Source organism: Cryptomeria japonica, chromosome 10 (genome assembly GCF_030272615.1).
Source record: "Cryptomeria japonica chromosome 10, Sugi_1.0, whole genome shotgun sequence".
Lineage (NCBI taxonomy): Eukaryota > Viridiplantae > Streptophyta > Pinopsida > Cupressales > Cupressaceae > Cryptomeria > Cryptomeria japonica.
Window position 1 is genome coordinate 114,381,171 of NC_081414.1, and position 14,297 is coordinate 114,395,467.

The 14,297-nt window shown below is 37.4% G+C and overlaps 1 protein-coding gene across 1 annotated transcript; it reads right to left on the bottom strand.

Annotated features, from left to right (window-relative positions):
• Positions 1 to 2,745: 2,745 nt before the first annotated feature.
• On the bottom strand, positions 2,746 to 5,059 carry LOC131072542 (anthocyanidin 3-O-glucosyltransferase 7-like). Its single transcript, XM_058008714.2, has 2 exons — positions 4,469 to 5,059; positions 2,746 to 4,056 (listed from the first exon to the last, which is right to left on the bottom strand). The coding sequence occupies exons 1-2, from the start codon at positions 4,968 to 4,970 to the stop codon at positions 3,131 to 3,133; spliced, it is 1,428 nt and encodes a 475-aa protein (XP_057864697.2). The 5' UTR covers positions 4,971 to 5,059; the 3' UTR covers positions 2,746 to 3,130.
• Positions 5,060 to 14,297: the final 9,238 nt, after the last annotated feature.

Sequence of the window (14,297 nt, forward strand, 5' to 3'; positions counted from 1 at the left end):
ACCTGTGCTGCAACCAAAACAGTTGGGTCCGATATGTTATCCTGACCCTTGATCATCTTCTAGAAGTCTTGATTAGCAGTGGTTGTCTCTGAGGGCAGATGAGGTAAATTGAGGGCTCCCATTAAAGTTGCCAATGAACTATTTATGGTTATTTGGCTCTGGAGCATACATCTACTGGGGATCTCCTTTCCCAATCTCATCACTTTCTGGTTCCATCTGCCCATTTCTGAAATGATTTCTAACTCGCTATAAAAACCTTTCTTGAGGTCAATCTCAACATAAATGTTTGTCATATCCCCTTTAAGGCCTGTCAAGAAGTCCACCTCGATCCCCACCAAAGATCCGAGCACATCACCAATCTTCAACAATGACTCCAGACACCAAAACTCAGATGGAAGACCTACTACTAAGGACAACTTGACTAGAGTTTTTTCAAATCTGTGATGAGCCAGGTCAAAACCTGGTTTCCAATCTAGAAAATGAAAAGTAGAACCTTGAAAGAACAAAGGGTTGCCTTTTGTGATTGCTTTCTTCAAAGACGAGTCTACATATTCTAAGAAGAAAAAATTATTTTGAAGTTGTCTGACTGAGATTAGATTTGGGAAGGAAGACTTCCACCAGTCAATGATATCTTTGCTATTACCTCCAAAGCCACACCATTTCACAAAGAAATCATTTTCCTTGAATTGAGCAATCCTGGGATTCAGGGAATTTGAAGAAAGGACAAACAATTTGCTTCCCATAGATTTCCTATTCCATTTCTGGTCCTTGCACTCAAAGTTAGGAGTGTGCCATGGAGGAAAAGACTTTTTTTTGAAGCACAAGACTCGTGGACCCCTTTAGCGCAAGCCAATTGCAGCTGGGGGACGGCAATGCGAATTTTGGCGATGAGGATGCTCGTTGAAAAATAGGGTTTTCTTAGGAGGAGCAAATCTTTGATCCCTAGCTGAAATAGGGATGCTATTTGGACTAGTTGCTGCTTTCTTTACCCAAGAGTCCAAGCTTTGATGCTTCACTGAATCGTTAAGCCAAGATTTTTGATTATTAGCTCGCTGAGCAAAGCCAGACCGGTGAGGAGGGACTGGTCTCTTGAGTGGGTGGTTTTGATTCATATAGAGCTGATGAGAGTTAAGATTCCTCTGATAGCTCGAAAGTTTGTTGGGGGCTGTCCAGATGGGCTGTTGCATAGAGGAGTCCTGGAAGGAGAAGAGGTTTTGGGTCCTCACCGGATTTCAAAAGCTCTGATTTCTTTGGGGACCCTGAAATTTAGATCTCTGATCCTGAAGTCTTGAGGAGAAACCTCCATGATTCTAGGAGCCTTCCATCACAAATTTTAATAAAAGGGTTTATGGTAACACTAGTGAGAGTCGAACCAAAATTGTTGCGTATAATTAGTTGAACTACTTTCTTACGTTACGTATTTAAATTGCTTTTTCCTCATTCATCGTTTTGCATGACGATCCTCATTAATGGTATTTCTACTACTGCTTTGTCACATCACAAAGATATCCTGCCGAGATCCTCTGCTTAATTAAATGGTGGTCCAGGTTGCTCGAGGTATTTCTATTACTGCTTTGTCACATCACAAGGAAATACTGCCAAAGATCCTCTTGTTCTTAGGTTAAATGGTGGTCCAGGTTGCTCAACTTCTGATGTATTCGTTTGTGAGCATGGTTTGATTCCTGCTTATTCATAATTAGTTTTTTATATTGTATTTCCTTTGGCTTGCAACCCTTGTGGGTCATATGACTAGTACTGCAGAGCAATCAAGTTATCTTCACCTGTGAACCATGGCCCAACTGACTTAATTTTTCCATCCATATCTTATATGACATGCATTTTCTGTTTGTATTTATCAATAATCTCTGAAAATTTTGTAAATGAAAAAGTATTTTCAACTGTTAGAACTTGAGGCATGGTATCCTGCTATGTTTAATCTGTCTGGAACTGCACGCTTAACTTATATTCGCTTCCTTCACGTCTAATTATTGATAATTATATTTACCTATTTGAAATAATCTGTACTACTTGTAAGTTTATTTGAAATTCAGAGATTGGCAGATACAGAATAGAAGAAATCAATAAATTCAAATTGAAAGCTCTGCAGGTGTAGCTGTAAGATCTTGCCCTTGTAGGTCCTTTTAATTTTGAAGTGCCACAAATGATTCTGAAAGTTTGCCCAAGCTAAACTTAAACCCATATGCCTGGTCAAAGGTCTAATTTCTTTTAGAATGGCATTTTGGCGTTGATTGGCAATATTCTGAATATTCACAGTTCCTAAATTGGATTCACAAGCTACAGTCTGTTACATTTAGTGCGTGGAACATGAAATGGTTGTATCTTTTACTCTTTCTGCTGAGGATATTTTACCGTTCATAACATTACTTCTTGTTCAGGTCTCGAATGTCATCTATTTGGATTTACCATCTGGAGTTGGCTTCATACTTTAGAACAGAAAATGACTATAATACAGACTTTGCTTTTAAAGGTCCGAAATCGTTCCTTGAAAATCATTTTGTTAGGATTTTCTGATTAATTGTATTTTAATTCACAAGAATGGAATAGATATGGATGAACGTATTCGATTGTTATTGCACAGCAACAAGGTAAAGGTAAGCTAGTTGGCTGATGAAATTCATTTACAGAAAACAAAAGAAATTCAGTAACGAAGATGTATAAATATATGATTATATAAGACAGGCAAATGTTTAAAAAACCTAGATTTTTCATTGCTTGTGCCATTGAAAGCAGTAGTTCGAGGAATACACAATCAAATCCATTCTTTATTGCTGGAGAATCATTTGCAGGAATCTATGTTCCTACTCCGGCATCAGAGGTATCCAAATGTATGCAGATATGATGGTTCTTTTTGATAAATGATTAGCACTCAGCTGTTTTCTCTAGATAGAGCTAAACATATCAAATTTAAAAATAATTTTGAATGCAAACTGCGATGGAGGATCTTTTATTTCAATACTCTATATGGCTCACCACTAAAATATAAACGTACGGTGTTCGTTCCACACCATACCCTACTCTTAAAATTATCTACGATAAGATTTGAACCTGAAGTGCACTTCTCTCAATACGCCTGTAGCTCATTTCAATACAATACCTAAAAATATTCACCCTAAACTTTTGTGACAGGAATCTGCTTAATGGCGTTAATAAACAGATTAAAATTGTTTGAAGAAGACCCTCCTTCCTTCACAGCATTTTTTGCAATTTTCTTCCATTTGTTCACTTCCTCTCTGATTTCCATTCCTTTTTCGCTCACCAGCAAATCTTCTACAGCTTTTCTGAATTCCTTTTTCTCTATGAGTCCATCTTTATTGGGATTTAATGGTAGGCCAACTTTCCAGACATCCACAATGTAGTTGCGGTTAAGAAACTGGTCAGTGAAATAAGGCCAGCAGAGCATGGGCACTCCCATGCTCATGCTCTCCTCCACCGAGTTCCATCCACAATGTGTTACAAAACATGCTAATGAAGGGTGACCTAATACCTGCAACTGTGGGGCCCAACCCACAATACACCCTTGATCTCCTGTGCTCTCCAATAACCTCGAAATCGAAACGGCCTTGTCACCTTTCATTCCATCTGAGCGCAGAACCCACAGAAATGGTCTTTTTGTTGCCTCTAAACCCAGAGCAATCTCTTCCACTTGCTTTTCCTCGAGAACTGTAAAACTTCCGAAAGATAAGTAGATCACAGATTGGGCAGCTTGTTTATCCAACCATTTTAAACATTCCAATTCGTCTGTCCACAAGCTTGGAAGGGTCATGGTCGTATTGCTTGAATCGCCATGTAGAAACTCAGGAGGAATTAATGGACCTATTGTATACACTCCCACTTCTTTGGACAGTTCTTCCACTGCTGGAGCTTCGAGGTCTTGAAGGGAGTTGAAAAGAACCCATTTTATCTGCTTCAGTTCTTGAGCCATGCGATTCCCCCTAAGAAATAAGTACTCACCCCCATTCATCCATGGAAGTTCCCCAGAACGCATTGGCGGCACTGAGGGAAGACAATTTACCATCTTATCCTCCTCCACTATACCTTTAACAAAAACAATCCAAATGCAATGACTGTTAATTTGTTAAATGCGTTATTCATAATCATGAAAATATTATGCCAAATCAAATAATTCTAGAGCATTATATAACAATACCCCGAATTTGTAGCAGGAAATATTAGACCCAATAACCAGAAGTCACTGATGTAAACATAGAAAAGGGTTTGTGAAAACAATCACCCAAAAATTGTGCAGTAGGAAACTCTGTGATGTTTCCAATTGAATCGCAGTAGCCCGAATTTGCAGCAGGAAATATTAGAGAGACAAATACCAGAAGTCTCTAATGACTCTAATTTAGATGTGAATATAGAAATGGGTTTGTGAAAACAAAAACCCAAAATATTGTGCAGTAGGAAATTCTTGTCTCTGAAAAAAAATCATGTTGAAATATCTTACCATTAGAAGGAAGGATTCCGTGGGAGATGAGGCGGCGACTGAAGTAGCTAATGGCGCAAACAGAAAGAAGCTGCGTATGCAAAACAGCGAGAGATATGCCGTGGAAATTTGCAACAGCCTGTAAGCCAGAGCACATCCAGAAATCTACTATTATGCAAGTGATCTTGTGCTCTTCTTCATTGTTGATCTTCTGGATAAGATTGAGAATTACAGGAGGGCCCAGCCCCTTGTCTAGCGATTCTGAAAATTTTATAACCTCGTCCCGACCATCTTCTGGCTGCGCCTCCATTGGAACAGAGATCATTCGGATCAAATCCCAGTTTTTGGGCAGAGAGCTTTTCTTATTGGCTTCCGATATGCGGTGTAGGGTATCTTGGGTGTTAAGGAATGTGATGAGAAATCCATGGGAGATGAGTTTCCAGGCGAGTTGCATCATGGGATTAATGTGGCCCTGCACTGGCACAGGAATCAGAAGCGCATGGGGCTGCCCCCTTTCAATCATTTTTCACTTTCCAAACAGAGATGGCTACCGAAAATCCCTCACTACAAATCTAAACTCAAAATTAATGACCAAGAGTAGCTACACTTCTTCCACCTGTTACTTCTTGGCATAATTGCAAATGGGGATCTCATTTTTTATATAAACATTCAACAATATTATTTTGAGGATCTTTGAATCTGGATAATAAGAACACCATCACAACTTAAACATCATATTATGTCTATATTGTTAAATTATTATCAAGATTTTAATAGAATATAAAAAAAATTGTTTTTAAATAATGTTATGAAAAGTTTAATTAAAAAGTTATTAATATAATAGGATAAATTATATTTAATATTCATGCATATTAAGTGATGTAGTAATTATGTTAAATATATAATATCTAATTTACTATTTTATCATGTTAGTAGGGAGAAGGCCCTGAACCTATAGAACAACAAAATTACAGCAGCCAAACTTTGGCCCAAAGCAGCCAAAAAAAGAGTCATAATCAACTTTCAGAAATAGTCAAATATAACCATGTTCCTTAGATAAACCTACTAATTCTAACCAGCCACCACCTACCTACCTTAATACCTACTATTTTATTATGTTTAATATTCATTTTAATTTTTATAAAATAGAATAAGATGTTTTCTAAATTTGAAAGATTTTGGTATTAATTGTATTTCTAAAGACAAAATGCTTTGGAAACATTAAACACTTTTTTATCTTAAGACTTTCATTTTACAATTAAATACATCATTTTTTATATTGTATTATGAACACTCAAAATGCTTTGGAAGAATTAGATGCTTCTTTATTGTTGTTGAACATGGAGAGATGATTAGGACTTTCATTATAAAATTAGATACATTTTTTTATTTTAAAATGAAGTAAATTAATTTAATAGTCTAAAAGTAAATATATCTTTAAGTATATATTTTTATAATTATATATATGTAATATTGTTTATGTTATATAATATTATTTATATATAAATAATGCTATAATATATTATTGATATATTAAGTAATTACATATATTATTTTCATATATTAGATATGTAAGATATTACTTTTGGAGTATCTTTAAATAATTAGTATAAATATAAATGATAATTATAAAGGAAATACATCTATCTATCTATTAAATATATATAAGAGATTATAATATTGTGTAAATATAATATTATTGAGATATATGTAATGTATATTTGTAGATTATTGCATTCATATTATAAATACTTTTTTAATATAATATGTATATGCATATATATATTTCCTTTCTAAACAAAGGAAGACTCACATGCAGAATGAAATATGAGATGGAATACAAATGTTATGTATACACACATATACTTTTAGATATATTTATATTTCCTTACCCCCCCCCCTCTCTCTCTCTCTCTTACTATATCTCCCTCTTTATGTCCATATCTCACCCTCTCTCTTTGACTTTCCCTATCACTCTATCTTCCTATATCTCTCTTCTTCTCCCCTCTCATCTTTTTATTTCTTTCCCTCCCTTTCCCTACCTTTTAATCTCTATCTCCATATCTATCTCACTCATACACACTCCTTGTTTCTCCCTCCTATCTCTATCTTTATATCTCTCTCACTCACACACAATTTATTTCTCCCTCCTTGTCTCTATATGTATCTTTATCTCTCAGTCAAGCGCACCCTCTATCTCTACCTTCTCATATTTCCCTCTCCCTCTCTATCTATATCTCATTATCTTTATCTCTCTCTTATTCTTTCCATCTGTCCCTCCATCTCTCTTTATCTTTATATACATACCTACCTACTTCTCTCTATATATCATTTTTTATATCTTTATCTTTCGATCTATATATCTCACTCCCCCCCCCTCTCTCTCTCCTTCCATATCTCCCTACCTATATATTTACATCATTCCCTCTCTCACCCCTCTATATTTCCCAAGCTATATTTATCTCTCTATCTCTTGTTTCTATTCCTATCTCTCCCTATTTCTACCCTTATCTCTCCCTCTCTCTCCCTTATCACTTCCTCTTCTATATCTCTACTTATTCTCTCTCCTCTCTCTTTTTCTCTCCCTCTCCCTATCTCTCTATCTATTTATGTATGCATCTATATCCCTTTCCATTTCTCTGTCACTCATACACACACATGCACTGGTTACTTCTCCCCCCCATCTTTCTCTCTATATATTTCTCTCTCTCTATCTACCTATATCTCCATCTCATCCATCTTTATCTCTCTATCTCTCTCTCTCTATATATATATTTCTCTAACTTTATCTCCCTATCTCTCTATCTCTCTCCTTATCTATATCACTCTTTATCGCCCCCTCTCTCTATTACCTATTTATCTCCCTATCTCGCCCTCTTCTCTCTTCCCCTCCTCTACATATCTCTCCCTTTCTATCCCCACTCTCTATCTCTCCCCATAGATCACTTCATCTCTTCCTCTTCATCCCCTCTCTCTATCTCTTCCCATCTATCCTTTGTCTCTCTTTATCCCTCATATCTATGTCTCTAACTCTACCTCTTTCTCCCTTTCTTTTCCCATATATCTCTCTATCACTCTCTTTCTCTTCCCATCTCTCTCTCTCTCTCTCTCTCTCTCTCATTCTCCCCTATTTTTCTCTCCCTCTCTCCATCTCTACTTATGTTTGTTTATTTTTCTCTTTGTCGATCCATTTGTCTCTCTCCCTCTATCCCTCTCTCTATCTATCTCCCTCTCCCCCCATCTCTCTCTCTCTCTCTCTCTCTCTCTCTCTCTCTCTCTCTCTCACTCACACACACACACACACACACACACACACACACACCTCTATATTCTCTTTAACTTTCTCTCTCTCTCTCTCTCTCTCTCTATATATATATATATATATATATCTTTTCCACTTTCTCTGTCTTTCTCTCTCTGCCTCTTCCACTATCCCTATATCTTCATCCCTACCTAGAATATCTTCCTCTCTCCCCCTCTATCTCTAGACATCTCTCATTATCAATCCATTGGTGTAAATAATTATTCATCTTTGATATTATTACACCTTACTTAAGTTTACTTAGGAAATGCATTTCATAGTAGTTTGGGTATGAGACACTTGGATGTTTGTGTCACATTGGGATAGTGTGTGTAGGAGAAATTCCACCTCTTATGGTGTTGATCTTGTTACTACTTTATCATATCCACTTATTGTGGAGTGATAATTCCACCTTCGGTGGGTGATCCACCTCATTTGGAATATTTTATTGTTTCTCCTACCTACCCATACCTATTTCCTACCTACCCTTGTTTCTTATTGAGCCACATGTCATGTTTGTGTGCTCACATATCCATATAGCCTTGCCTATATAAGAAGGCTCATATTCATTGTAACAACAACTATTGATCATTTTCTATTGATGAGAATACAGTTTATTCTTGTCCTATATTGTGTCTCTATTTTATACATTTCATTGAGCTCTTGATCTTGGTAAAATCTCACATGGTATCTGAGCCATTAGAGCATCATTGATTCATCCTTGAGAGGCATTATTGCGACATCAAGAGGTAGATCTGAGGAGAAGCATCTTTTGGAGGCGTCCTAGACCAGATTCGACCTCGTCATTGCATCTAGGTGGCTGTTTCCATGAATTTTGGTTATAAAGTCAGCCTATTTTGGTGAGAAATTTTTTTTGCCCATTTTGGCTATTATTGTACGAATTTCAAAATTTTTAAAAAAAAATTCCGAAAAAAAAAAAAAAAAATTTGAAACTTTTTTTTTCGAAAAAAAGAAAAATTCAGAAAAAAAAATTTCGTCAAAAAAAAAATCCAAAAAAAATCCAAAAATATCATTTTGGGGGTCCGAAGACCCCCCCCAACCCGTAGGTTTGCAGGGCTCCACCACTGGCAGCTTCACTACCCACTGGCAGCACCCCCACGCTCCGCAGCCATCGCCTGCAACACCTGCCACTACCCCCATTGCAGCCTCTCGTTGTGCCACCGCGCAGCCTCCTGCCATGCCGCCTCTGCAGCACCCTCCCACCGCGCCACTGCGCAACTCCCTCGACAGCTCCCCCGGCAGCTTCGCCCACCGCCACTGGCCTGCGCAGCCCACCGACGGCCTCCCGCCGGCCCCTTGCCACCCCCACCGACCCCGCTGCCAGCAACTTCAACCAGCCCTTCGACAGGCCCTTACCCATCCACCAACTGCCATGTGGACCTCGGGACCCTGCCACATTAGCGCCACGATAGCAGACGCAACAGCCTAATTGGTTGCCACATCACTTGTCCAGTCAGATTTTTCGGTGAGTCAAATCGCACCATGTCAATGCCCAGTGAGCCGTGACGTTTTGGCAATGGTCATACGGCTGTCAAATTTAACCCTATAGTTTTTTGACGTCATCATTTTTCAAAAATTTTGCAGGCTCCTCTCATTAAACTTTTTGATTTTGCAGTTCAACTTCAAATGGCCATATCTTGCTCATTTTTGCTCCTTTTTTGGTGCAACTTTTTTTTAAAAAGGCTAGAATTTCGTGTACTTTCACGTGGTGGAATTATTTTCTGATTTTGAAGGACAATTTTTTCAGAATTCTCAGTTTTTAGTGACTGTACTTGTCCAATCTGTGTTTCTGCAACTTCCAGGACTCCGTTTGGGCTTATACGAACTCATTTTCAGGTGCCATTTTTTTTAAAGTGCATTATTTTTCCTCTACTCTCATCATATTCTATTAGTTTATAGCAATTTTGGGTAGAAAGTGTACTTTCATCATATGGTCTTATTTGGCCAATTTGGCACTTGTATTGCATAGATCTATCTTGCTAGTCTTTTGCATTGTTATTCTCAGCCTATTGGAGAAGTTGTAAAACAAAATCAGAAGTCCACCTTGCTATTGTTTGCAAGTGGCCTATTGTACACGCACTACATATAAAGTGCCAAAATCATCATTTTTGGGGGGGTACTTTGATTGAGTGAATTTGGGGGGTGTCTCTTGTGATTTTGTGCTCTTGTGTTCCTTCCTTTTTGCAACTATGTTTTTTTCTAAGTTTCCTCTCTTAACTCCTCATAATTATGCTACTTCAAAAATTGATGCATGGAGTAAACTTATGGAAAAAGCACTAACTCATTATATTCATGGAACTATTGTTGCTCCCGCTGATCCTAAGGTTGATCCAGTTGGTCACTTGGATTGGCTCACTAAAAATATCATGGCAATTGGTACCTTAAGAAAGTATGTATCAAAGGATCTCATTTTTCATATTGAGAAGTGTACTCTAATCAAGGATGCTTGGAAAAAGTTTCAAGACATGTATGGTCAAGTTGATGAGATTAGGGGATATCAAATTGATACTGATCTCACCATGTTAGATCCCAAGAACTTTGATACTATACAAGATTATGTCACTAATGCAAATGAGTTGAGGGCACAACTCAAAGATTGTGGCATTGATAAGAAGGATACTCAATTGATATTCAACTTGATAGGCAAGCTTCCACAAGAATATGCAGCATTTGTTTCTAGTTTCCAAGCCCATAGGATGACAATGGGTTCAAGCTACACAATGCCTACATTTGATGCTTTCAATGAAATGTTGATGATGGAACAAACTAAGTTGATAAGCATGGGCATACTTAAGGCTTCTAAGTGTCAAGCATTAGTGGCAAATCAAGGGAACAAAGGAAGCCAAGCAAAGGACAACTCAAACAAGAAGAAATGGCAATCAAAGCCTAAGGACACAGCATCATCTTCTCCACAACAAAGAGATACATCCTCTTCCAAGAGAGATAATTCACCAAAGAGGGAGAGACCTACTTGTGCCTATTGTAAAAAGGTTGGTCATGAGGAGCATCGTTGCCATTCTAAGAAGATTGATGAGCTCACACATATCCTCAAAAAGCATAACATTGATTTGCCTAATGTCTACAAGAAGGATGATTCATCAACTTCCACTTCCTCACATTCAAAAGGAAAAGGGCAATCATTCATGGCTTCTACAAGTGGGAAGACTCACTCTTTTGGGACAAGAAAAGGAAAAGCTCTTTGTGCTACTACCAGTCATGATTCAGAGAGATGGCTTCTAGATTCAGGGGCTTCTCATCATATGGAATCTTCCCAGTCTATGTTCTCTACATTTGAGCCTTGCACCATGCCACATATTTTGATGGACAATCATACATACATGGATGTGATTGGGAAAGGATCTATTGACATTGGGGATAACTCCTTCAATGATGTGTTGTGTGTACCCCACTTGACAAACAATCTCCTATCCATCTATCAAATCACACATGGCGCAACTAAGAGAGTTGTGGAGTTCACACCTGAGTCAGTTTTTATTAGAGACTTGGAGACTAGAGCTATCATTGCGACTAGGGTGGTTGATCATGCATCTCGATTATACTCCTTTTCAGATTTTATTGATGATGATGATTTCACATTTGATGATTCTACACATGATGATCACACTACTTGTGATGGTTCAATTTTTGAGAACTTTGGGCACTTGAACATGGGGATTCTCACATGTGACCCCATTCTTGAGCCTTGTATTTCATCTCCTCATATTGATATCACATCACCTATTGCACCTGATGATGTAGATAGTGCGACAGTTTTGCCTTCCTGTGATTCAGTGCAACAGGATATTCATTGTCTTCCAGCTTCATATTCATGGGATGATTACTTGGCAGACATTGTAGGTTTGTTTGTTGAATCCTACATTGCAGATTTGGGAGACATCATTGATGACATTCATCTTCTCTTTGATGAAGGTGATCCTTCTTTGATTGTTGTGAGGGAACACTCTGACCTTCTTGTTCGTTCTCTACATGATCATTCTTTCAAGGTTGACATGATTGTGGATACTTATGTACAACAGTTGGAGGATGTCTCTTTATGTTTAGAGGAGACATGTGAGTCTTTGGGACATATTTTACATCCATCTCCACTAGATCTTGGAGTGCCTTTTTCAGCAGTGTGGCATAGTTTACCACCTTTGGAGGGGGTATTTGTCATCATCGACATGGGAACACTTGAGTAGTTTTTCAGAGATTCCTTTTATTATGAGTTTTTTTCATACATCTTCCCTTCATGATTGGGGAGACTTCATGGATACACCTTTGGTTTTGTTTCTTCCTAAGGGGAGGAATTATGTTCGACGTTCATGGAGCAGTTTCTTCATACACTGAGCTTCTATCATTGGTTTAGATTCCACATTGAGGGGGGGCTACCTAACTTCTCTTCTTCTCTCATATGAGGGGGACTTTTTCCTCACATGGGGTTTTGTTCCTCACATTCTTCTATGAGAGTTCTCTTGTATAATTTTCATCTCTCTTTTGGGGGAGGGTTTTTTCCCATTGGGTTTTTCTCTCTTTCCCCGCTTTGTGAGAGATTTCATTGCATTGGTTTTCTTTCATTTGCATTTATACATGGGTACCTAACATGGCCTCGTAGCCGAGACCCATCTTACATTGCTTAGTTGCATTGTAGACTTAAGTGCATTCCCCTAAGTTGCACTTAAGGGAGGGTGTTGGTGTAAATAGTTATTCATCTTGGATATTATTACACCTTACTTAAGTTTACTTAGGAAATGCATTTCATAGTAGTATGGGTATGAGACACTTGGGTGTTTGTGCCACATTGGGATAGTGTGTGTAGGAGAAATTCCACCTCTTATGATGTTGATCTTGTTACTACTTTATCATATCCACTTATTGTGGAGTGATAATTCCACCTTCGGTGGGTGATCCACCTCATGTGGAATATTTTATTGTTTCTCCTACCTACCCACACCTATTTCCTACCTACCCTTGTTTCTTATTGAGCTACATGTCATGTTTGTGTGCTCGCATATCCATATAGCCTTGCTTATATAATCAGGCTCATATTCATTGTAACAACAACTATTGATCATTTTCTATTGATGAGAATACAGTTTATTCTTGTCCTATATTGTGTCTCTATTTTGTAAATTTCATTGAGCTCTTGATCTTGGAAAAATCTCACATAATCCATCTCTCTCCCTCTCTATACATATATCTCTCTGCCTCTTTATCTCTATCTCTCACATTTATTCTTCCATATCTCAACCCCTATGTCCCTTCCTCTCTCTACATCTCTATATAACACTTCATATCTGTATATTTATCATTCAATTTCTCCCTCTCCCTCTCTCTTATCCATATATTTCTCTCTTTCATCTCGATCTATCACTCCCTCCACTCTCTCTATTTATCTCCCTCTCCTCTCACAATCCACCTTCATCTCCATCTTCATTTTTATCTTCCATCTCTATCTATAACTCCTTACCTCTCTCTACCTCTATCCCTATTGAAAACATAGTTCATTTGAAGCTATAATCACTTATTTGACGTTGTGATAGTTATATCACAAACAACACCATTTTTTGAATATCCTAGCAATTAATCCCATGTAATGTTAAGTTTGCAGTAGTTCAAAAGGTGTGGTTGTGGAAGTTGCTTAAATGCAGCTTGCGTTGGATGTTTAGCAAGAGAATGTTTTCTATTATGTAATTAGAATATTTCCTATAGTTGTGAGGTTAACACCAATTTTTTTTTTATGTGTGATAGTTTGAGTTATGTGAGACAATTTTCCTTTCTCTTGCATCATGTAAGGAAAGTTTTAGTTTGCATGGTTCAAGGAAAGTAAATTTCCTCAGTTATGTAATGAAGTTTCTCTTAAGATGTGTCGTATGAGGAAAGTTTCACTTCTCTTGCATAATTGATGTTTTCATCAACAAGGCTATATATGTAAAATTGTTGTAGGAACTAGGATTGTATTTGAAAGGAAAGTTTTCTCTTGAAGGTGAATAGAAGATTCACATTTGTAAGTTTTCCCCGCATTGGGGTTTCTTGGGTATATTTGTGTTATCTATGTTTGTGTGATTGGTTTCATGTGAATTTTCTTTTGTTGTTCATTTTTGTTAATTAACCTAGTGTATTAATTGTTACAAAGCATATAGTTTATTTTATGTGATATTTGTTAAACAATTAATTTGTTGATAGGTTATAGAAATTAAAATGGTATCAAAGCTCTAAACTCTAAATACAAAGCCAATTTTTTTTGACATAGATTTTTTTAGATTTCAGTTTTCAATTTGTTCAAGGGTTTTATTTCGAAATGGCAGCCAATGTTCAATATGAGGACAAGCTTCAGAATGCATCTAACTTCTTACAATGGAATGTTCAAATTACATCCATTCTCAAGGAGAATAGATTGTGGACCTATGCTAGTACAAAAGTGACTCCACTAGAAAATGATCCTATTGCCCCAAATTCATATGAAATCAAGGAGGCCAAGGCTTAGAGGATTATCCTTGATGGTGTAAAAGATCATTTGATTCCTTATCT